At 35.3% G+C, this 26,947-nt stretch overlaps 1 protein-coding gene across 2 annotated transcripts in view; it reads right to left on the minus strand.

Annotated features, from left to right (window-relative positions):
* The window catches only part of LOC145668168 (cuticlin-5), a 255,412-nt gene that overhangs the window by 81,534 nt on the left and 146,931 nt on the right, over positions 1–26,947 (minus strand). For both annotated transcript variants that reach the window (XM_081735789.1, XM_081735790.1), the window contains one exon: positions 11,295–11,431. In XM_081735789.1, coding sequence (XP_081591915.1) covers positions 11,295–11,431 — 137 coding nt within the window. The remainder of the gene's footprint in view (positions 1–11,294; positions 11,432–26,947) is intronic.

Here is a 26,947-nt window from a genome sequence, read left to right on the forward strand (position 1 = left end):
TAGAAAGAATGTTGTAATAGTGTAATATAAAAAAATTAACATCGCTTATGGATCACTCAACCCTCGAAAATTTATGCTGAAGAACTAAACGATTTACGGTAAACTACTATGTCCGCTATTGACCTGTGAGTACTGGTAGCTTACAGTTCTAATGCATTAGGCCTATAACTATTCTCAAGAAGATGCCTTAGTCAACTGGCTTTAAGAGACATACAGTAATAACAGTGCAGGGTGGCTTAAGAGTAGAGCTCCCACGTCTGGTGGGAGGGATCCCTGATTCGATTCTAGGCTATGTGAGTTTATGTTGGACAATATCGTGTCCGTGGGTTTTCTTGAGGTTCTCCCATTTTTCCCACATTCTCATTCCACAAATTGTTTCATAATCATTCACATTCACTGGCTAGGTTTTTTTGTCCGACATATTGATTCCCGTTCGTGAATTTCGTGGTTTTAGCCAGAGAGAAGAACGTTGTCTTACAAGGAACCCCTTGAGTGCGAGGTCGCAAGTGCAATTTCTAGTAAGGCTCATTTGAAAGTGTAGAGTGAACAATGATGACGGGGAAAATATTAGCTGCTAATGACTCACCATGCGCATCAGGAGGGCGACAGAAAATACGTGTCCGGGAGGTGCAGAGATCAACTTTCTATGGGATATATGTATTACACTTCACAAAATTGACATCGTCGACATTCACGAAACGTTCGAAACAAACTATTAACTTGCACCATGAACACCGAATGAAGAATAACGCGCCACAGTGATCACAAATGTTTGCACCATCAAGATTGAAGGTAAACTCCTTGGGAGTTACAAATCGTTCAGGGTTTTCAGCTAGGTATCCACTCTTAAAGAATGCATATCTATAGAATCATATTGGTGTAACCGGTGCCATCATATTCGATCATTTCTCATCTCCCTGTTATATCAATATGATTCTATATGAGTTCTTTAAGAGTCGATTACCTAGCTGAACGCCCTGAACTATTTGTAACTCTCAAGGAGCTAAGGAGCTTGCCTTTGATCTTGATGGTGCGAAAACTACTGATCACTGTGGCGCGTCATTTTTAGTCGGTGCTCATGGTGCAAGTTAATAGTTTGTTTCGAACGTTTCGTGAATGTCGACTATGTCAATTTTGTGAAGTGTAATACATATATCCCATAGAAAGTTGATCTCTGCACCTCCCGGACACGTATTTTCTATCGCCCTCCGGATGCACATGGTGAATCATTAGCAGCTAATATTTTTCTTGTCATCATTGTTCACACTACACTTTCAAATGAGCCTTACTAGAGATTGCACTTGCGACCTCGCACTCAAGGGATTCCTTGTTAGTTTTTGCCAGAAAAGAACTTGTCTTGGCCAAATTTAATCACGGAAACTGAATCATTTTACAAAATCAGTAACAGGAAAATGAGTTACGTTTTCTAATACATAATATTAATCTTTATTGCATTTAAATATTGTACTATTAATAGAGACTCATAGTTGCGGTGTGAAGTTAAACCACTGCAGTAACGTATGTAAAAAAGTAAATTGTGAATATAAACTACTATTTAGTATTAATATATTGTAAATCCTACTGATATACTGCATGGTCTATTCAATCCTAAATTCAACTTTCCGCACACTTTACCCAGGCTTGGAGTTGGCTATGCCTGCTTGAAACCGAGGATATAGCACTTTATCATATATGTTAGCTCATATTTAGTTACATTGATTTCCACACAAGAGGATTAACAAACTCCTTTGCCAACTGCGGATCGTTTCCGCAGTGTTTATTCAGATTTCTGTGTGCGCACCAATGCACAAACAGATTTGCTTAAGTCTCCTGTTTCTTCATATTATTGCAGAATCTTCTTTAGTTTATCTTTCACAAGTAATGACATCTTTTTTCTTTCTTTGCGGATAAACCAATTTCATCTGACTAAATTGCAATACTCTACTAACAGCTTCATTTTTCAGATGATGAACTAAGATAAAAACATTGGAAACTCTTATATCCAAGCAGAACTTTTAATTTGCGATTCCAATTCTCTACAGCAGTGGTTCTCAAGCATGTTGTTGCTGCGACCCACATTAAACAATAAAAAATATTTTGTGGCCCAACTAATTTTATTCAAATACATATTGACATTCTACGTAAATGGTGGTGTATTTAAAAGCGATTAAATTTTGTAAATCATATCTAATTCCTGTTCGTACAACTACAGTCCATATGAGCGATTAACATGAAATTTATTTGGAGATGTTGTGAATACCCCGAGCGACTACGAATATTATAGAGTAAAGCTTGATTTTATTTGGTTTCTTTTATGTATATCGTAAATATCTCACTTTCAAACTAAATTGTAATGTAAATTTATGAATATACTGGCCCTGTCGGTACGAGAATATCAGTCGGTGACGATCGAGCAAGTGTAATGTAAATTTCTTTCTCACGGAATGTATGATATGACATTGTACACATGTGTACAGAGAGTTAAAGTGTTTCCTCACCCACTTTCTTTCCACAATAGCCCAGCATCTCTACTGACTGTACAACAGGACAGTGCTCTGAATAACCACGTACTCTTCACTTCATTAACAAACGCTTCCAATTTTTATTTTCTGAATAGCACTTCACAACATATATTTCTCCATCAAAATATTTTAGGAGAAACTTCTTTCGACCCACCAAAAAGTGGCCCGCGACCGACTAATGGGTTGCAACCAACACTTTGAGAAATACTGCTCTACGGCATTGTTTCTACGAGGACGTAAGACATGGACGTTCCACAATTCAATAGGCATGTTCGAATTTTCCAACCATTGCTCTACAAAATAGTCAAAAAATTGAGTTAAATTTTCAGATGCAGGAGACACAGGCATAGTTCCAACCAATTATCCGAAACATTTTCTAGTGGTAAGAAGGATAAGCTTGAACATTTGCATACATGCCTGCATACGAGCCCGATATTTGCCGATTCTTTACTTTTCCTATCAAAACAATTAAAATGTAGGTAGAGCTAAAAAATAGAACCAAGTGAAAAAGAAGGCCTCATACCACTCTAACAAATTCAAACAACAATTTCTTGCACACCATAACTTCGAAAATAGTAATATTATGGACTATAATTTTGTCAACCTTTGTTATAACATTTAATAACAGTAACTATGGTGGATATGCAAATATCCGGGTAATTTGTAGTAAAAAGTGAAGGACAATAGGATACACAGTAGAGGACACACCTGAAAAATGTAAATAAATGCTTGATTGTGACTGGCCAAAACTGGAACATGTGGACAAACACTTATCTCTGATATCCCCGCCAAGTGAACTTTGTGGTGGACAACACCGTGTGCGTGGGTTTTCTCGGGGTTCTCCCGTTTCCTCCCACTTTCTTCATTCCACTCTTTCATTCATCACTCCTTTAGCCTAACCGGCATTACCGTGGGACGAAAAACTCAAAGATTTCATTTCATTTAATTTTTTTTATCTCTGATACGTCGAACGCCTGTCTGTCTACTGTATTTAAAACGAACTTTTACAAAATTTTCATTATTAGACTTCCAAATTATGCTATGCATAAACGTCGAAATTCTTATGAAACTGGGGGGGCGCGGTGGCTCAGTGGTAGAGCGTTCACCTCTGGTGCTTGGGGTCCCGGGTTCGATCCCAGCCTCCGCCAAGTGAACTTTGTGGTGGACAAACACCGTGCTCGTGGGTTTTCTCGGGGTTCTCCCGTTTCCTCCCACTTTCTTCATTCCACCATTTCACTCATCTCTCATAATCACCGTCTCCTTTAGCCTAACCGGCATAACCGTGGGACGTAAAACTCAAAGATTTCATTTCATTTTCTTATGAAACTGCTATGTTTGTCTGTCTGTTGACAGGTATCACAGCAAATACTAAAGAGGTATCGAGAAGCGGTCTTTTGTAATCGATTCAGTATCCCAATAATAGGTTGCAGCTCCCCCATTAACCTATAGTATTTAAACCAGAAGTGATTGAAATTATCCATTTTAGTTTCAACGTTTTTTCGCTGTAGAACAAAACTGGTCATAAATAGAGAGTAGCGGCTTTTTTCAATCGTTTCGGCATCTCAAGAGACATATCGTCACTATCTAACAGTCTATCAAAACTCGCAGTGGTTGAAATTGACTACTACTTCCGGTTTCAATATGATTTCCACAGAGCAAAAACGGCGAAAGATATCATGAAGCAGTTTTTTGTAATCGGTTCAGCTTCCCAACAATACAGTGGCGTATTTACGATTTTGTTTCGGGGAGAGCTTTGCTAACTTTCGGGGGGGGCGCTTTGCCTGAAAATGTGAAAATTCTGCAAGATATTTCATATACTTTACTATAGTAAGTAAGATTTCGGGGGGGGGGGGGCTTAAGCCCCCCCACTAAATACGCCACTGCAACAATAGATTCCGTATTTTAGGCTAACCCTGTATTCCAACCGTAAGTGGTAGAAATCAACCATTTTCGGTTTCAATGTTCATTGCTGTAGAATTAAAACGGTAACAGCGACAAGTGTTCCGTTCATTGTCTCAACAGAATACATCATCACCACCTGCAACACTTTACGGAAACCGGAAGTTGTTGAAATTTGATGTCCATCCATAGAGCAAAAACGGTAAGATATATCGAGAAGCGGTTTTTGCAATCGATTCAGCGTCCCGCGAATGAGTTTTGTCTCGACTTTTTATCTATCAGTTGAAGCCAGAAGTGGTGAAAATTACGATTTTTCTGGTACAACACTGATTGTATAGTGGATGAAATGGCAATAACAAGCAGATTTTTGTTATGGATTCAGTACCAACATTATATTCCAACTCTGATTTTATTACGTCTATTTTTTTTTTATTGCAACAGAAGTGAGACATATAACTTCCGATTCAAATGTTAATCTTCGTACAGAAAAGAAACAGCAAGAGGAAGCAAGTAATGGACTTTTGATATGGATTCAACTTCGGAGGAACAGGTTTTGCCTTTGATCTTATTAGTCTATTGCAACCAGTAGTTATAGATGTACTACTTGGAGTTTGAGTATTGAATTCACATAGTTTGAAAGTCAACCGTTAGTTTCACATTGTCAAACGAAACACACTTCTTCTTCTTCTTCTTCTTCTTCTTCTTCTTATTATTATTATTATTATTATTATTATTATTATTATTATTATTATTATTATTATTATTATTATTATTATTATTATTATTATTATTATTATTATTATTATTATTATTATTATTATTGTAAACAGTTTTCCGATAACAAATTACCAATAGTTACTCTAAGTGGAAATATTCTTCCTTCTTCGCTGGTAACACGTTGAGACAATTGTAATTAAATATTAAGAAATTAACCATCGAGCAACTTACCAGAGCCAGAATTCGACATAAAAACACTCATTTTGATTATAGTTGTGCGTTGTTGTGAGCAATTTTAGGGAATATCTAAAGTAAAATATAAAATAATATACAGTATTATAGATATGAAATGATAGTATAAATATAAAATAGAATATCTAAAATATATATACTTTTTTCGATTATATGGTGTGTCACTTTGTTTTAGTTGAAGATGAAAGTAAAGGAATTTCATATTTGTGAGTTTGTTCATCTTTGATTGCTTTTTCTTTGCGATTCAGGATTCAGATTTCCAAGTTTTTCCACATTAGGCTCGGAATCGGCTCTGGTAGTTATGATTTTCAGCAATACTACAAGCAGAAAATCATTACGGTGAAAAACCACGAAGAGGAAACAGCACGATGAGCAAAAGCCACGCAACGCTTTCATTAATCATCCGTTTCCTTTAGCATACAGGGCCTAACAGTGGAAAGTTAAAGTGAAATAGTTCATTTTCATTTCAGGTCTCATTTAAGAAAACTTTTATAATACAAATTGAGAGTAGATATTGAAAGCTAGAAGGACAGTGGCAGTAATTATATATAGAGAAACTAATAAAGATCATTTACCGGAGCACTTAACATTCCAGAGGTTCGAATCCAAATAACAATATATATGGAAAATTTTTGTTTCAGATTGTTAAGGGTAATATCATTAATGTAATGTTTCGTCCAGTATACTTTATTCATGTCTCTATAGTTTGTAAAATAAAGTAATATATTCTTCTCACTAGTATTGAAACAGTATACAAAAATAAACAGAAAACGTAGAACCTAAACGCATATACTTTCCAAATGTGTAACAAATGTCAAAGTTGAATTAACAAGAGACCATCCTTCCTATATTTTCCAAGATTTGAACTCTGATTATCGAGTTAGTACGTGTGTCCGATAGAACTTCCGTCTCATTAACTTTACAAATTTTCTTTCGTTTCTATATGAGAACGAGATTCATTCAACGCTAAGATACAACCATTCCTCGATGTCTAGCTCCGATTTCCTTGTACTGTTTTTATGAGACATTCAATAATATTGTTACAAAATAAGTCAGGTTCTAAGGCTATAAGTGAGGTACTTATCCTTCTTACTTGTTAGTTTATGCTAATTTTTGAAATATTTCTAAGATACTCTATCCAGTATATTAAAACAACTCTCTAATTCTTAAAGTTTGTGGTGGACAAACACCGTGTGCGTGGGTTTCCTCGGGGTTCTCCCGTTTCCTCCCACTTTCTTCATTTCACCATTTCATTCATTACTCATCATCACCGTCTCCTTTAGCCTAACCGGCATAATCGTGGGACGTAAAACTCAAAGATTTCATTTTATTTTTCTAATTCTTAAACATAATAGGTGCCAAAAGTGAACAGCTTTCGTTGCAGGTCATAAAGTTGGGACTTAATATGTGATATAAGTAGATATTTTCTGCTCTATTTTGCGGCACATTTTTTAACAAGTGCGGATAGTGGTATTTTTTAAATTTGAAATTGCTGTCAATTTGATCTTTAATCCTTGCATGGTGGCCAATTCAATACTGTTAAGTAAACATTAAAGTAGGCTATTTTAGTGTCATATTAGCCAATACGTTTTTGACTTATTTATACAAGTACCTTAGGTAATATGTGAGTCACTGCTAGGGGTGTGTGTCAGTGTTAAGAGTATGCGTGTTACTATTAGGAGTATGTGTGGCATCATTAGCAGAAGACTGCTACTTAACTTTTTTTTATACAGTAAACCCTCGTTAACACGAATTCCAAGGGACTGAAAAATCAGGAGTTCGTGTTAAAAAAATTCGTGTTAACCGGGGACCCAAATTTTATTATTCGAATACATTTTCTCCATACATACGCACTACAGTATACAGACTATACATACCACTACAGTATATTACGTATGTCATAGAAAACACTAGAGATTGTATCGAGACGAGACTGAGTAGTCTCGGTTCCAAATTCGAGACGAGACCAAGACTATTCTCCGTCTTGATACCATCCATAGAATTGTATCGAGACGAGACTGAGAGTTTCGGTCTCGTCTCGATTTCGAAAAGCACAGCTCGGTCTCAAAATCGAGTTAAGATCGAGATCGAGACTAGTTTCGGTCTCGATACCGTCCTCTGTAAAGTGAAAACACTACAGCAAGCTTACTATCCTATCTTCGAAGATTAAAAAAAAATCCCCGCTGAAAATCCAGGTCAAGTTATAAAATTGATAACTCCGCTAGCAGGTTGGGTATCACTAGTAACGGAAGGGTATTTATGACTGCTGTCACCAGTTTGGAGTTACAGGGGAAAGAATATGTTTTGTCTCGAGCTGTCGCTAGCAGCTCGTCTGCCAAGCACCTGCATGTTCAACGCTTGACGGAGGACAGAATCAACACCTCATAAGAGAGGAAAGATACCTATTTTTGGTTTTTCTCTTATTTACAAGGCAATTTTCGTTTGTATAAATACCGTATGACAAAAACTGATCTGGAGTAAAATCTGAAATAAGAAAAATGATCTGAAAAAATAAAAACAACAACAACAAGGGATTGAAAGTTCGTGTTAAATGAAAACCTTTATTGACTCAAGGGGCTAAAAATTAGTTCGTAATTCGTGCTAACCGAAATTCGTGTTAACCGATAAAACTTCCTATAAGATAACGTACAGCGATGCCGGGACCGAAATTTTGTTCGTCCTAACCGAGTGTTCGGCTTAAGCGAGTTCGTGTTAACGAGGTTATACTGTACATCATCATCATAGGTATTCTGGCATTATTGATAGGCCACTTGGCACAACAGAGAAGCTTCCATGCTTCACAACTTTCAGCTAGGCTCTTTTATCTTCACGTATGATTTTTCTCTTTTAATACTGCCCATCAATTGTAATCTTATTCGCCCTCTCCCTGTGTTTCCTGCCATCATACCCTCTGACATGTCCCTCACAATTAGTTCCTTCACAACCAAAGTCCCAATCAGTTTCTCTTCCTCGTTTTAATTGCATCTAAAAATGGTTCTATTTCTCCCTCATTATTTATAACACCTTTCATTTGTTTTTCGTTCTACCTTGGTCCTTCACTTTTCTCCACACACATTTCGAAAGCTTCCAGTCCTTTTTTCATAACTTTTTCGTAATATGCATGTTTCTGTTCCATATATATATATATATATATATATATATATATATATATATATATATATATATATATATATATATATATATATATATATATATATGCATTTTATCGGTCTTTTCCTCAACTCTTTATTCAAGATCTCACAAATAGACTTTTCTTCCTCGTAAATGCTTCTTTCGCCATTCCTATCCTTGCTTTTATTTCACATTCGGACTTCATGTTATTACTAATAATACTAACCCAGGTATCGAAAACTAGTCACCTGTTCTATTTTCTCCCCTCCTACCTCTATATTTTTTTTTCTACTTCGACCGCTTCGTTCCAACCACTATCCAATCTAACATTCATTTTCATTCCGTATTCTTCACAACCCTTCTTCAAATTCTAGTACATGAATAAATAAATAAATAAATAATACGTCCCAACAGAATAAATAAATAAATGATCTGTTCCAACAGAATAAACAAATAAATGAAGACCTGAAATGCTAAATAATCTAAATGCCAAAAACTGATGTTCGAGGAAACTAAGAAAAACATAGCTATTTTTATATGAAAAAGTTTAATACAAACAGCGTATTCTGTTAACAGTTATTAAAAATATTTAGAGCCGTATTGACACTTAGATCTCGTAGATCACATGTCAGCGACAAAACAATATTTTCTAGGTTTAGCACTTAGATCACTTAGCATTTCAGATCTTCAAATTAATAATCTGTTCCAACAGAATAAAGGAATAAATAATCTATTGCAAAGGAATAAATAAATAAATAAATAAATAAATAAATGATCTGTTCCAACAGAATAAATAAATAATTTGTTAAAACAGAATAAAAGCTATCAATTATTATTGGCACGAAACAACCTACTTTTCAGCACTGTAACTTCTTCTCGATTTCCTTATAAACTACAGATCGGAATTTAGCCCTACACATTTCATTTTGTTCAGGTCGATGTCATCTATCGACTGATACCATTTTATGTTTAGATAGTACAGTTACACACAAAACATTAAAGTTTATTATTTAATGATAATTTTCGACTACATGCCCTTAACCATACTTTATACTATCGTCTTGCTAGTGGCAGAATGAACAATCTTGATAAAGTTATACTTCAATATCAGTTTCATCGTAATAGATGGCGTACTTATCACACAGCGTCAATTCTTGGATCTACAAGTTATTTCTCGAAAACTTTTCCATATCGTATTGTTCAGCTCAATCAGTTCTATCAATTGGTGTATGTTTTTACCTTTGGACATTTTCTCTTTATAAGGTAATAATGGTGTAGATTTTTTCCTTTTAAATCTTCTAAAATGAAATAAAAATTCAATTTTTAATTTGATGTCCTATGCTTATACCCTTTAGGATAAAGGGACAGGTGATTAGTGAAATTGAGAGATAATGAAAGAATTGGTGGAATAGGAAACGGATGTGAACCGGAAAACCTTGAGAAAACCCAACGATACGGTGTCCGTCACAAACTTACATGGCGACATTAATTAGGATCGAACCAGGAAGGCTTCACGCTAAAGATGAGCGCTCTATCATTACTTTTAAACTCTTTCTCAAATCTTATTTTTTGGGGCGCGGTGGCTCAGTGGTAGAGCGTTCACCTCCCGTGCTTGGGGTCCCTGGTTCGATCCCAGCTCGCGCCGTGTGGACTTGGTGGTGGACAAACACCGTGCTCGTGGGTTTTCTCGGGGTTCTCCCGTTTCCTCCCACCTTTTCCATTCCACAATTTCCCTCATTTCTCATTATCACCGTCTCCTTTAGCCTAACCGGCATAACCGTGGGGCGTTAAACTTAAAGATCTCATTTCATTTTTTTTTCAAATCTTATTTTCTATTTTATACACTTTTCACTACTACGGGAGACTCAGAACGAACATGAACTAGTGTGGACTCAAAACCGGTTTTTCTGTTTTTAGGAAAACCGAAACCGGTTTTTGAGAAGTTGAAAAAACACTTTTCACTGAAACCGGTTTTCTCCAAAACCGTTTTCGGGTTTCTTCGAAATCGGTTCGGTTTTCTTCAAAACCGGTTCCGGCTTTTTTCCAAATTTGGTTCTATTTCTGACCAGAATAGTGTTTCGTTGTTCTCCGGAAGCCGATTCCGTTTCCACAGAAATAGTTCTATGTTTTTCCAAAAGTTTTCATCGAAACCAGTTTCGGTGAAAACCGAAATGTCCGTTTTTCGGATGTCGGTTTCTCTAGAAACCAGTTTCTGGTTTTTATAAAAACCGATTTTGCCCATTCCTGACATGAACACAGAAACACTGAGGAGCTTAGAAACACTTAAGTTCTTTAGAGGGACTCGAAATTCGAATGCTTTTCGCTTCACAATCGTCAACTTAACGACCCAGATTTCTTGGCTACAGCACACCGGCGTGGGCGACAGTGTTCCCCTTTTAATCTTTCGGTTGCATGAGATTCAGGATATACTATATTAGTGGCGTACGCAGAAGTTCGTCAAGCGGGTTCAAGATCCCATGTTAATATAATTTCAAGTGTTAATATACGAGTGTATGCACATCTTAATATGGTAATATATCTTAATACGGTATGTTTATTTTTTTACTATCTTGCTCAAGGGGAGTTTAAACTCCGAAACCCCTTCTTGTGTACGCCACTGTAAATCTGAATCTATAGTTGAGATCAGAGCTGGACTTATGAATAAAAAAGCTGGAAAATAAGCAAGTATGTTTAATATAAGCAGTAGTATGGCGTGACTGGTATTAATTGTTTAAAAAAAAAAAAAAAAAAAAAAGCATTTGTCCTACTTACTCAACGTCTAAGAATGGGAAGGTGATGGTCTTCCAGAAGTCGTAGCCGTATTCGCACGTCACCTTGAAATGCTCATCCCACTCCTCTTCAATCCGCGGGTCGTACTGCACAGTCACTGTGTTCCACATGAAGTTTTTCTGTTTGGCAAAAGAAAAAGAGAGAAAAAATATTAAGTAATCGCACACTAAAATAAAACTTTATTTTTTTTTTTTTTAACTAATATCTTCATTCATTCAGTTATACATTGTTGGTGTTTTCATGGTGTCATTAACTTTCAGCTTAAAGGTGGAATGTTTTTATTTATTTATTTATTTATTTTATTTCCGTTTCTCACGTAGAGACAGAATCAGGGATGTACAGAAGTTCTCCAAACTCTTCAACTTCAAAAATGACACAATATATTATATCACATAAATTAACTGTACAGTTTCTTCAAAAACATGATCACCCATATCTTTTTGAAAAAAAAAACTACATTTTTATTCATTAATAGAATGAAACGAAGGTAGATCTTCCTTTGTCCAATTGCGTTCTGTTGGAAGCAAAAGTATTTACATTTGCTACTGTTACAACCACGGTCTTTAAAAGGTACAAATGAGTGGTCAAGATTTTCAGATTTTTAAGACTGAACATCAAGGAATATCATGCTCTGCCATGTACAGAAAAGCCGCATATTTAAGTTTTGTACGGATTTATCTATTATTCGTATAAAGTGGGTTCAACTGATCCCTCATATACGAATATCATTCTTTGAACTATTTTCTTGAATCTTCACCTTTATATTTGAGTTTATGTCATAATTTTCAGTAAAATATGTAGTAGTGTGACCGTGGTCAAAATTAATAGCAAACTTAAAACTACTTAAACAGAATAGTAACTAAGAAAAGGACACACATCAAGAAAGGTAACTTCATTGTTCAGAAACGACCATAGGCATAAACGACTCTTCAATAAGTAATTTTTAATATTAGAATCGGCAATCTCCAATATATACTGGTGTGCAAAACTTAAGGAATGAAGTACGTATGTTTCGCATGCTGGGCCACGTCCAAGTGGCATAGATTGGTGAAACTTTTATCATAAATTCGTGCTGCAGTATAACAGAAAATAACAGGAGAAACCACATGACTGGAAGAACAAAAATGACACTTTTTTTAACCCTTTCACAGAGGAAGTCGACTTTTGTCGACAGAAAGAAAATTTCCTTAACATGCGAATGTCGACTATAGTCGACAGGTTAAAATTTGTTTGTCCGTATCTTGGCTTTGTCGAGAATAGTCGCCGAAGTTGTACCGTTCAATTTTTTGTGTTCTATTGTTTTCGATAAACAATAGAAATCACACAGAAAAACTTTGGCGACTATAGTTAACTAAAACAAAACCAAGATACAGACAAATTTTAACACGTCGACTATAATCGGCATTCGCAGGTTAGGGAAATTTCTTTCCGTCGCCTTCCACAGTGAAAGGGTTAAATACAGAAAATAACTTACACTGATGTCACTGTAAGTTGTTGTTTCTGACTCATAATGGCCCCCTGACTTTCTTCTTCTTGTTGTTCACCTCAACCATAGGTTGGTGGGCAACATGGAAATTTTAAAACTTTTCTCTCGCTTGGGAGAGTTGTTTTATACTTTGAAAAGGCCTCTTCTTCGTAACTGCATCTAGATATTCTATCCTTGGTCTTCTTCTTCCTGGTTTTCCTTCTGCCTTTCCCTCTATCAGCACAGTGATCCAATCGAAGTGTCGAATAAGATGGCCAAGCATGCTGTTTCTTCTTTTTCCTATTATTTTCATGATCTGTCGTCCTCCAAGGATCTATATGCAGTTACGAAGAAGAGGCCTTGTCAAAGTATAAAACAACTCTCCCAAGCGAGAGAAAAGTTTTAAAATTTCCATGTTGCCCACCAACCTATGGTTGAGGTGAACAACAAGAAGAAAGTCAGGGGGCCATCATGAGTCAGAAACAACAACTTACAGTGACATCAGTGTACGTTATTTTCTGTTTTAAAAAAGTGTCATTTTTGTTCTTCCAGTCATGTGGTTTCTCCTGTTATTTTCTGTTATACTGCAGCACGAATTTATAATACAAGTTTCACCAATCTATGCCACTTGGACGTGGCCCAGCATGCGAAACATACGTACTTCATTCCTTAAGTTTTTCACACCAGTATATATTGAAGATTGCCGATTCTAATATTAAAAATTACTTATTGAAGAATCGTTTATGTCTATGGTCATTTCTGAACAATGAAGTTACCTTTCTTGATGTGTGTCCTTTTCTTAGTTACTATTCTGTTTAAGTAGTTTTAAGTTTGCTATTAATTTTGACCACGGTGACACTACTACATATTTTACTGAAAATTATGACATAAACTCAGGAGTCAAATAGTTCTTAGTGGAGTGTGTGATTACCACCACCAAATTATATATAGCTGCAGAAATATTTTCCTCGGAGGTGTGTTAAGACTGGGAAACTTCCAGCGACATACTCTATATGAAGCCAAATTTTAGCCTTTTTTCTAATAAGGAAGAATATAGTTTATCCCGTTAAAGGATGGAAATATTTTAGAAAAAAAAATCATTCCCGATTTGGCTGCAGAAGATGATATAACACGTAATAATAATTATCAAATCTCCCTCCGTGCAATACATTACATAACTGTGTTACATCTCGATTACGTGAAACGCAGTCATAATTCGGAACGCGGCAATTCGACCGTTGGATGAGTGATCAGGTGTCAGTCAAGGTAAAATACAAAGAAAATCAGTTATGTGGTTTTATGCAACAGCAATGACATCCCACGACTATGCCAAGGATTCAACTTGTCCCTGGTGACAAAACGGCGTGACGTCACACATCAGTGGTCAGCTGGAACTGAGCGAAAGTGTTCTCAAGATCACTGACCTTACATGATTGAAGCATCTTCACATAAACTAACTCATAAACAAAGTATGCTCAAGATTGTGACTATTAATTATTTTAATCGATTGTGATTTCCTAATTTAGTCTTAATGATTGATATACGGGCACATGTTGACGCATTAAAGTTAAGAAGAAAAGTAAATGAAGCGAAATTTAAATTATAAGAAACTATTCGAAATGTTTGTTCTTCACACGGAAAGATAGGTTCGTGGAAAATATTTGAAAGGTATGTTTCAGTCTCATATACCTCCCTTTAGAATACGCATCTCAATAAAAGTGTGATGATATAAACTTAGCTCGACCCAAATACTAATTATGTAAAGAAAATGATTTTAAAAAGTTCAACCGTCTCCTTATTTTTCCCGTTTTATGAGTACTAAATGAGAATTTGAAATATTGTATGGATTGCCACTTTTCTCCTCTTTAAAGGTAGAATTCTTGAAAACGCTAGAGCATGGAATAGCCCTACCATACCATTTCCAACAGGAATGAAAATAATTTAAGGTGCTGCATAGTTAGGAGTTTACACAAGTTTCACCTCCCGAACTTGAAGGGCTTGTGAGATACTCTAGTTTTCGCGTATATTTTGAATTCCTCAGAAAGTTAATAATTAAAACCAGGCCCTACCCAGATACAATGTCCAGAAATAAATTTCAAATGGAGATATCATGTGGATTTGTATAGAGGACAAACATACAAATATACATTAAGATTCATACATATTGTGACGGACACAAATAGCCTCGCTGCTGACCTCTACATTAAACACCCAGTAATCAATCAATTTTTATACATATACATAGAACAAGAAAAAGAAAGAAAGAGAAAAAGAAAGAAGAACAAGAAGATGACAAGGAAAATTATATTTCTATTAGAGAATACCTGTATGCTGGATAAACTATCCTTCCTAAAAGAAAAGAAAATGAAAGCAAGAAAAATACATGTGTCAAAGCAGAGTCTGAGTATCCGTCCTTATTATGTGTCCAATCGCACTTTAACTACCAATATCCAAACATAACAGTATTTAGATATATAACACTTGTAGATAATATCAAATGCGAACTCACAGAGAAGAAAGAAGGAGCAACTTTGGACACGATAATTTTTCATACATTCTGAGAGATCCTTCTGAGAACTTGCATAAAATTTACTTGCAACTATCGGTGTTTGAATTTAGCAGCTTGTGTTTAAGATGTAAAAATTCCTTGGCACCAAGGACTCCAAATTTGAGGTAATTTATCTCCTGAAGCCATGGGCGAATAACTTTATAAGCAGTTTCATTGGATTCAGTGTCCTTAAATTAATACAAAAAGTGCGTTTGAAAATGTATCCAAGCGTCAGCACTTTTTACTACTGGTATGATCGGATTTTTTTTTAATTTTTAAGCAGATTGGTTTTACTAAAACCTCCTTTATACTCGTATGTTTAGTCTGCTTGTCCGCAAAACACAATATCTCAAAAACTATTCTGACTTATTTGATGGATCATTTGTAAAAAATTTGGAACTTTGGAACCTGTAACAATTTTGGCTAGGATGTAAAGAGTTAGAAGTTAGGAACAGAGTTCGGATGTCGAGGTGGTTCATCCAGTTGATCAAAACATATGGACAATAAAAAAATCTATTCCTACCTATTTCTATGGAAACAAATATGGATATCACCCTTGCTTGATAAACTACTCCAATGCTATTGAGATTAGCAGTTAGTATAATACTCAGAATACAATACACTAATTTGTCCGTAGAATGCATGTACAACCCTAAAATCGAACTAAATGACTTTCTATACCATAATCTGAAGAGGGGCCGCGGTGGCTCAGTGGTAGAGCGTTCACCTCTGGGGCTTGGGGTACCGGGTCCGATCCCAGCCCCCGCCAAGTGAACTTTGTGGTGGACAAACACCGTGTGCGTGGGTTTTCTCGCGGTTCTCCCGTTTCCTCCCACTTCATTCATTCCACCATTTCATTCATTACTCATCATCACCGTCTCCTTTAGCCTAACCGGCATAAACGTGGGACGTAAAACTCAAAGATTTCATTTAATTTTTTCATAATCTGAAGACTTAAACATTTTCTAGTTTCAAATACTCGTTCATCCTAAAGTATACGTCATTTAATTTGAGGTAAAATGTTATATTTAAGCCTAGGTTTGGTATAATGTAGCTTGTGAAGGAGTTTGCTTTATCAGAAACCAAACCAAACTCCTGGACGTTATGTACGCTGTGACACTGCAATTTGTTATTAACAGTTTGTTCCAAACGAAGTAGTGCTTCTTATCCCCGTCGTAAACAGTTGCTCTCATTTCATACACAGCCTCAGTGCTGAAAAGGTGACGTAAGACTTTAATCAGATAAAATAATCTTCAAATGTTTCGTGTAGATACTCAGTGGCGGCGATTTATGCAGTTCACAAGAGCACGTAAACCACTAAATATTGTGAGTTGTTTATTGCTCGTTAAGATATTTAATAATATTTAGACTATTATATTATCACATCATTGCTTTCTCCTGTGACATTACAGTCACCAAAATTTTCTTCACATTTTAGACTCTTCGCTTGCCTTCCCCCTTGCTTATATGCATTCCATCATTACACCACGCTCGTAATAAGGCTGCGAACGTGATGGGGCTACTTTCTGGTAGTACAAAAGAGAAGTGAGGGCAGCGGAGCGGAGAACCGCGGTCTCAAGACGTTTAAAAGAAGATTTGAAGTGCACTGTTGATAGTCATTGTTATCTAATCCCCAGTAATGTGACGCTTTAAACAGAATCAAATAAACGTTTGTAATTGAAAATAGGAGAATATAATAGTATATAACTAATTTTCTCAATCAGTTATCTGTATTTCTTTTTGTTTCAATTTTTTATAATAAAAATAAACTAATGGAACAAACAAAATTAGAACTTTCAGAGGTCGTACCGAGGAAAATGGTAAGTTTAGAACTCTTCTCCAGAGGTTCTTAAATTAACGCAAAATAAAATTGTACTTCACTTACTTTCAAGTTTCTGTTTTTCTTAACACATATAATATCCGTTTTTTGACACGTATTGTATAGTTGTATACTGTTTCGGGGACTGGTTTCCTACCTAAATAAACCAAATATTTGTAAGAAAAGTAAATAGCTTATTAAAACGACTCTGTAATATTGTTACAATGGTAAAATTTTATCTTCTGTTCAGCGCCGTAACTTACATTTTTTTCTAGGACACAAGCATTAATACGCGTATTTGGGCCTCCTACAAAAAATTGTTTTTCCAATTTTTGGACCCCCTTTTTCCATCTTTCTCATACTCTTTATGGGCCTCCGGAGCCTGTGGGCCCTCCCGTACGGCAAAGTCTGTAGGGTCGTTAGTTACGTCCCTGGGCCCGTTCCATACATGAGAAATTAATTAAGAGGACAATGTTGACAAATCTCAAAGCCATACGAATAAATATTATTTCTATGGCCCCAAATAGTAGATATTTTTTTTTACTGAAATGGGCCCACGACTCATTATTGTTTTATTTACCTTTTATGTGCGGTTTTGTTTATGTAATGTAGTGAACCTGTTTGATGCTTCATTTATAATTTAATGTTCGTATCATATATGGAGTAAGAAAAGTTTATCTTAAAATGGGCCCAACTCAAACAGCGGGAAGCTTCCCTGGGGGGAAGTTACCCCTTGCCCCCCACAAGTTACGGCCCTGCTTCTGTTATTGTGAGAACCTGAAGGAAATTTTGGCACTGAGTTTCCTATTTCAACCTTCTTCTTTAACACGTGCGAAATAGAAAAAGGCGAGTGTTATTATTTGGAGTAACGTACGTTCAGCTCTAGCACTTTTGAAAATACGCGAAAATTTTTATTTTCGTATTTTACTTCAGTTCCATGATGTACATGATGCGCTGAGACATGATTCTCTCAATAGATTTCAAAGTGACAAAAGTGAAAACATGTTGTATGGTTGTATAGTGGTTATTTATGAATGTGTTTGGTAATATTTAGTATGTTCCAGTTATGTAATGATAGAATTTTTGGTAGGCAAACACTTGACCGGACAACACAACAAAACTCGTATAAGTCGTAGTAAATATTCCGATGTCCATTTCAGAATCTTAAAGTTGCTTTACCATATTAAAGAATATAAAGACATTTAAAGAAATGCCATAACTCAGAATCGTTTCAGTCCATTATCTATAGCACCAATAAAGGAAGAAAAATAGAGAATAGTCTTCAAAGAGTTATTGACAAGTTGGTTGCCCGAAAGAACAGCAGAATTGATTTCATATACAAATGAAATGGAGCATTTGTTATGAATGGATATTTTTACTATATATATACAAATAGGATGGTTACTTGCATAGATTTTATCGCTTTGCTTATTTAGATTACTGAAAGTACTAACTGACCTTAGAAATACTATTTTTTACGTCGGTAAACTACCAAAAAATTATGTCACGAGATGCCACTGTAGACACTAACGATACGAAAAGGATAAAATGAATATTTAAGGCATGGACATGCATTATATGATATACTGTCCTCTCTCTTTAAAAAATGAATTTTCCTGTTATTTTTTAATTCAACAACAGTACATCAGAAGAAAACCAACAAAATGATACTAAAATGTGTTTAGGTAAAATAAGTGTCAATTAATAAAATATATCGCATGTACTGCATAAAGTACTTGTATTTTGTGCTACGGAAACTGTAACCAAGCGCATCATGTACCGTATTTTAAATTATGGATATGTTAAACAATACACCGTATTTACGTTTTGTATGAAACGATACCAATAAAATTTCGAATCATTAGGATAAAGGGAATAAGCTCTGCATGTAAAAGTAATAAATTTCCTATATATCTGCCAAAAAGGGCTGAATTCTAGTTTAATCGATAAGAACTTTAAAATAAGTTTCTACGATGGGAACTTGTACAGTCTATTCTAACAGTCTGCATATCAAAAATATGGAATAATAAACCAAGAGGAATAAGAAACATAAAAAAGAACTAAATATTTGGCGTCAACTGAATCACCTGAAAGTTTGAACTCCTTTCGGTAAAGAAATGAAATATAGGATGTTCAGAAGCCATTATAAGTAGCAAATAATAAGTGTTTCTTTCCGATAAAGAGAGACAATATGTGACGAAGGACAAACACATAGAGATAATTCTCCCAGAGGCTGGTAGCTGGAGGAAGATTACGAAGAAATACGTCAGGGAAGAATATAGACGAGAAGTATGGTGAGTCAGTTATGAGTGGCAGACCACGCATTTTGGCAGTTTAGGCAAAGTTGACAATAATGTGTAAGAGCTAACAGAAGATCGTTTCAGTAGAGTGGGTACTAGGCAATCCAGTATCGTTGGCATTATGCAGCGCAGCAGGGCCACCCTGACAAGTTGCATCTCTTACAATACCTTCCGTGAAAGTGATCTGGATAAACGAATGGCATTTTAGGATCTACTCTCCAAAAGAAATTTAATATCTACCTTTAAACTTACTCAATGCTTCTTATGTTCAATATCCTCCTTCCCGATAGGTACAACGTTCATTAAAAAGTGTTGTTCTTGAATAAGTTACATCCTTTTTACATCAAGTTTTTAGCTGCTAGCTGGTGTCATGTTTTAACTATTTTTTCTTCCTCACATTCAAATTTCAATTATGCACATTGCGTCATGATCCTTGGGAGTCCCCTGACTCTATACATAGGTATTCCTTAAATAATCTAATGCTTGACACATTAGATACAAGCATATTAAAACATGAAATATAGTATCTGTGTCGTACATAAAAACAACCAATAATAGTCTATATTTTCCTTTAAGTGGTATTCAAAATTAAACTGAAAAAAATAATATATAATCTTCTGGCTATCGGAAATTGAACGAATTCCCTTAGGAAAAAATTATAAGTGTAACCACTGCATGTAGAGTGACTCCAATAATGGCATACTCGTGTCAAAGGCGTGAAGGACACGGGAGAAAAGCACTGCACAGGAAATAAAACCGCAAATTCTTTTATTCATCCCACTACCATCTCTTTTCATCAGAGGTTCTTTCATCCATTCGAAGAACCAACGAAAAAAGAATATAGGAAAAAGAAGAAGATGATGAAAACACAACCACGACGACGACGATGTAAACCTCACGGAGTACAAAAGTTGATAGCTCCATCGGAAAGCACCAAAGCCATGAAGAATTTACCTTCTGAATGAAATCGGTTTCTTTCTCACGGTTGTCACCTCATGCGGAAATTGGTCAGTTTATATAAAAGTAAAAGTACGTAACCAAATAGTCACCTTTCGCCAGTCAAAACTAACTACCTTTTCTTTACAATACAAAGCAACAAGTTCAACATTCATGTCAACAGAATATTTCTTCTTCTTGTTAAAGAAAGAAAGAAAGAAGGAAAGAACATATTCGACATAATGATACTAGTATAATGATGTTTTGAACGAAAATGTTAAAAAGTAAATTGAGCGTAGCAAAATAGCAAAGACAATAAAAATAGGAACATAAAAAAAGGACAAAGTGCATACGAAAGAAAGAACAACCTGCCTTAACCTAAGAGAAGTTAGGGAATTGTACTTCTTACGTTCCCACTGTTGCTTTCTTAAGCTCTTGTAGAAATAACCTTTTGTAACTGCAATTACTTTGCACTTTTTCTTCTTCATTTTTGGTACTACAGATAATGGGATCTTTGTTTCCTGTATCAAATGAATCGTCAAAGATATGAATACGAGCGTTCAAGGGCACAGCAAGACTTATTACTATGCTTGTAATCTTTACATTCTTACTGACACTTAAGAGACTCAAGGCTGAAGGAGAACATAACATGTTTCTGCAGAACGAAAAATAATCGTTATAAATGCATTTTGTTATAATTCGCGGGTCAATTACTGCAAATTAGTTTCTCTGGACTACGACACTCAGTTAATATTTTCAATTAGACCTGTTTGATAGTATCCGTCAGAAAATAGTAATATTGTACTGAAACTAAATTAAAAAAAACATACTGATCAATCAATAAAACATTTCATTATACTTGGGTCAAATAAAAATAATTCTAATGGTAAGTCAATTTTTAACAGCCTTATATTTATAATGCGCTAGTGTATACTAGTTTTAATGATATTACCAAAGTCAAGTAGTATGAAATATGCGACTATTGGGCAAAATCAGGTAGTATTGGCAATGTTACCTTCACCTAGCGTCGATAAGATCATTGTGGAGCTACCTGAAGAGAAGAGTTCAAGAAAACTAGCAAACAGCAATGGACTTACACTCCCCACCACCACCAGTCAAACCGAATTGAGTATTGTGCCAGACATTTGTTTTATTTTAGTTGGAAAACTGGAACGATTCGAAAACTGAATTTTTAAAAACTTAGTTGCACAGGAATGACAATAAGAAAAACAAACGAGATATTTGAAAACCTTTCACTCTAAAATTGACATTCTATTTAAAAAAAAAAAAGAATTAAATTTATTTTTTCGTTATTCAATTTTAGATATACTGTATATTTTTCAGACACAAAATCACGCAAAGAGAGAGCGTGATTATTTCTACATGTGCATATTCCTGCGACTTTCTAGGTATTATATATGTATGCGTGTATCTATTTATATTTTACATTTTCCTTTTACAAAATTATATTGTCACGTATTAACTTTTATTTATATAATGTAATTTAACGAAATGGTCTAACAAAAATAAGGGTAAGTGTCAGTTGAACTTACAAGTTAGCTTATTTTCAACGTTAGATATGGATTTGAACGTGAAATTAGCCAAACTTTTCATCTGAGTGTACGGTATGTTAAGCTAAACTCTATTAGTAAAGTTTACTTGCCCTTTATAGAATCATAACATTAAAGGTGTTTTATTTTTGTCGAGGAAAAGTTACCTGGCCATTAACTGGATTTGTTAAGAACGTGAGATTCTGTGAAGTTTCATATGTTGGTTTGAGTTTAGCGCCCCTTTCAGGAGCGAGGTTATATGAGACGTGAGACTTCAGCTTAATGTGGAATTCGAACCATATTAACTCCCATAGGAAATCGAACCCTGTCTCTCACGCCAAAGACGTATATGCCAATTATATAGCAATGCGGAAACTTTATGTTGAGTTTCATATCTTAAATTATGCCGATTACAAACTTACAAAAAGTCTATTGAAATCATTCGACTCATTTGGTAGTAAATTATATGACAAATTTATTAGCATGGGAACCACTTTTAAATCTCATTGTACGGTACAGATAAAAAAAAAATAAATAAATAAAGAACGAAATTTAAATTTTAAAGAGTCTCCGTTTCCAAACTTTCATTTTATGGATATTTTTCGTATAATAGGTTTTTAATTATGTTTTCTTGTACCCGAATCATTAACTCACATGCCTTTTGATTTAGATGGTTTCTTATTCTATTATTCAGTGAACTTTCGGTGTTAATTAATGACCAAGCATCGCGAAGTAATTAAGGAGCTATTAGAGTTTGAAATTAAATTAAGCAAATTCAGGTCCAGACAGATTACATTACCTAGGTAATTGCATTTAGCAGACCGTCGATCTCTGTAAATTGTAGTGCCCGAGATTTGGATGGCTTTGAAAGCACTAACACTACTAAAGTGCAATACATATGCTCTTTTATCCAACATATTTGTTCTTACTAGTTCTGAAAACCGTTATGCTCTGCCCCCTTAATTCACTCCAACATATATATATATATATATATATATATATATATATATATATATATATATATATATATATATATATATAAAACATCTGTACCGGGTGCAAAAACCATGTATAGTAATTCCTAGGGAAGTGAACATATTAAGCATGAATGTGAAAAAAATCTTACTCCGAAATGGTAGCACGGCTGATTGACAATTATATATGAATAGGACAGACCTTCTGCATTCTAAAATACAAACGTGGTTCATAGATATTGTGTCTGAAGTAACGTGCACAGAAATAAATAAACCATACAAGGTAAATTATTCACTTCACGCTACACGCGGGGGTGAAGTGAATATACATATGGGGTGAAGTGGTGAGAAGAAATATCCTTGACATAATGTAAATAACAAGATATATATACTGCTACATAATGAGTATACAGCTAACGAAATACATCCACATGATGTAAAACTACATAAGATACTGTTGTAGAAATGCTTAAGAAGCAAGTATACAGACCAACCGAGATCGTGTTCAAAGTACCGTCTCGGGAGCATTGAGTTGTTTGACCTTGCAAGGAAGAGCACAATATTTGAGCTTCCAATAGGTCTTGAATCCCAACGAGACAGTGGTTTGGAGGACATACAAGAAATAGTTAGATGTAAATATATTCGTTCTCTGATCCATATTGTATACATGGAATGATTAATGATACATGGAAAGATTAACAGGACTATTCACATCATCGCAAAATATGTTAGTTACTTCACCCGATCTCGTCGTCTTTTTTCAAAACCAGTTTTGTAGCATTATATGCGCAATATATTGAGGCGCATCTAAATACATGTGTCCCTAATAATCGTCTCATGCTGCTATGGAAGTATTGGGTACAACACGATTACTTCAGGAAAGAATTGCCCTAGTTTCTTACTATACCATATTACAATGACAACAAAAAAGGCTACAAATCTACTCATCTTCCCTGCTGTCCGTGCTCGCTGCATTCAATAGTTCGCTTCTTTCCTCTGTACACTATCTTTTTCGTCAGCCCCAGACTGAATACTGCACATACAGGGGCTTTGCAAGATCAGCGCCGATCACGCTTTGTTGCCACATATCATTCCTTAACACTATTCACTTCACCCCCACGGTTACCTCCCCCGAATTACTCTATATATTTTATTTTTAATTTAAAAATTCTTGACTATGTAATCTCATTATTTGAAAAGCTAAACTGACTGAGGTTACAACAGGGTAAATTGTAATTTTTGGTACTTCTCTATAAAACATTTTATTTTATGGAATCGTCTTACGTTCTGCAACACCTTAAATTTTAAAACAATTTCCATAACAGGGACACGAGGTCACGTATTAATGGACAAATTTCAATTCCATTAAATTGATCTACCTATTTTTTCCAAGTAACACGTGCCTATAGTACATATTATACGTTGGACATACGTAATAAAATGTGTCCAGGCACGCACCCAGAAATTTTTGTTGCGGGTCTAATCTTTCGGGGGAGGGGTCCAATACTGCAAGCCACTACGTCTATGTAGTATTGAAGGGTGTTATTCTGCACCCAAAAAGACGATAAATAATTGCAAAATATGTCCACCTATATTTTCAGGAAAGAATGATAAAACTAGATTGTTTTTATAAGAGAAAGAGTACAGATCATGTGGAAAGATCATATTTTTATGCCAGATCAATTATTTTTTTCCTGTTAAACAACTATAGTTTTATTGAAAAAGTGTACCATTGTATGCTGAGTTAGGAAGATTTGGGGGGTCCGGACACGATGAACTCCCTCCATGGGTGGGCTCCTGGATATATCATAGACAGGGCCGGATTTTGCATTTTGGCGCCCCTAGGCCCAATAATTTTTTTCACCCCCTAGTCTGGTTAAAGTTACTTTCCTAAAAACCTTTATTAAAAAATTATTTCAGGCCTATATGTTAATTGCTTAAACACCACTCCACGATGCAATTTTATCATTGCAAGTTTTTTGAGGAATTTACTTGGTTCTGGGCTTATCAAAATACCCTTAATGTATTAACAAAAGATTGGTGAATAACTTTGGCTTTGTTCAATTTAACTAAAAAATATATTAAGTTATGGCTATTTATTTTTATTTCTAGATATTTTAAAATTTTTTTCTCTCGGCCGTGCGTCCCCTGGGAGCTTGCACCCATAGGCCCGGGCCTACCGGGCCTATTGGGAAATCCGGCCCTGATCATAGAATAATATAATATTGGTGTGTGAGTTTGTACGTGGATGAGCATCTGTTCCTTTACAATCTACACTTATATACTGATTTCATTTTTTTATTTTCTGATTTCTTTTTTTTCTAAAATTATTATTGTCTTAAAATTTTCAAATATGTTTAGACGGTAGATAATGCTTTTTATAGTTAATATCGACATGTAAAATAAGTTGAAATAAGTAGGTAATGATGTTACCGTGAAGTCTCGCTCTCGCAAATCTGAGATCCTCTGCTCAGTTTCTGAATATATTTTTATTCGAACTAAGTGTTTAAATTACTATACACTTTTTATAGTATGCATATTTGCCCGGAAGCCAAGTAAGTAAAATGCAAATCTTACCAAATGTTGACACTGTTTATTCATCAAACAGTTTTGCAATTCCTTAACACGGATTTCACTTCTTGTTGCCCGTTGTATTAAAACGAATGACCACTGAATATGTTTAAGAAAGAAGATTTCGCAAAAACTCCAATTAGTAGGGAATTGTGATTAGGAAACAGTTTTCTTGACTGATGCCAGATTCATCTTTACGTTGGATCAAAAAAAAAAAAGGCTTTATCACGAGCAGTGATCTTGTTTCCGTTTGGCTACATTTCCAACGGCACCTTCGTCTGAGTTCCACCTATTGACCTCCGGTTTGTGTCTCTGTGTGAGTGTGTATGTATGCATGTATGAGTGAGGCGCAGGAAGGCATGTTTCCGCTAGTCCTTGGCACCAACAACGGAGCCGTATCTCCGTGAATAAGGAAACAATACTTGCAAAGACCTTCTGCCCAAAAAACTCACGTGTAGCAGCATCTCAACGAAACGGATTGAAGCTCAGAAGACGCCGATGCCCTGCCCTTTTCTGTCTCGCCCACCTGCATTTAATGAATCGTGCACAAAAGAAAAAGTATTTACAACCAAATTATGCAGTAAGATATTGTTTATTTTACGGTCAAGAGTTTATTGCAGAAAAGTACTCTTAGGTCAGTTTTCGCACATGAAAGACTTTTATCAGTTTTTCCTATTTCTAATATGGAATCTTCTTTCATGAGCTTCTTCCAGGTTATCCTATCCCCCATTTCACATGTACTCATCCTTATCTTTGATGTGACCATTGATTACTCCCCCTTAATTTTTAATAATAATTAATATGAGCTTCTTCCAGGTTATCCTATCCCCCATTTCACATGTACTCATCCTTATCTTTGATGTGACCATTGATTACTCCCCCTTAATTTTTAATAATAATTAATATGAGCTTCTTCCAGGTTATCCTATCCCCCATTTCACATGTACTCATCCTTATCTTTGATGTGACCATTGATTACTCCCCCTTAATTTTTAATAATAATTAATATGAGCTTCTTCCAGGTTATCCTATCCCCCATTTCACATGTACTCATCCTTATCTTTGATGTGACCATTGATTACTCCCCCTTAATTTTTAATAATAATTAATATGAGCTTCTTCCAGGTTATCCTATCCCCCATTTCACATGTACTCATCCTTATCTTTGATGTGACCATTGATTACTCCCCCTTAATTTTTAATAATAATTAATATGAGCTTCTTCCAGGTTATCCTATCCCCCATTTCACATGTACTCATCCTTATCTTTGATGTGACCATTGATTACTCCCCCTTAATTTTTAATAATAATTAATATGAGCTTCTTCCAGGTTATCCTATCCCCCATTTCACATGTACTCATCCTTATCTTTGATGTGACCATTGATTACTCCCCCTTAATTTTTAATAATAATTAATATGAGCTTCTTCCAGGTTATCCTATCCCCCATTTCACATGTACTCATCCTTAT

This window comes from Thermobia domestica, chromosome 13, assembly GCF_964235325.1.
Source record: "Thermobia domestica chromosome 13, izTheDome1.hap1.1, whole genome shotgun sequence".
NCBI lineage: Eukaryota > Metazoa > Arthropoda > Insecta > Zygentoma > Lepismatidae > Thermobia > Thermobia domestica.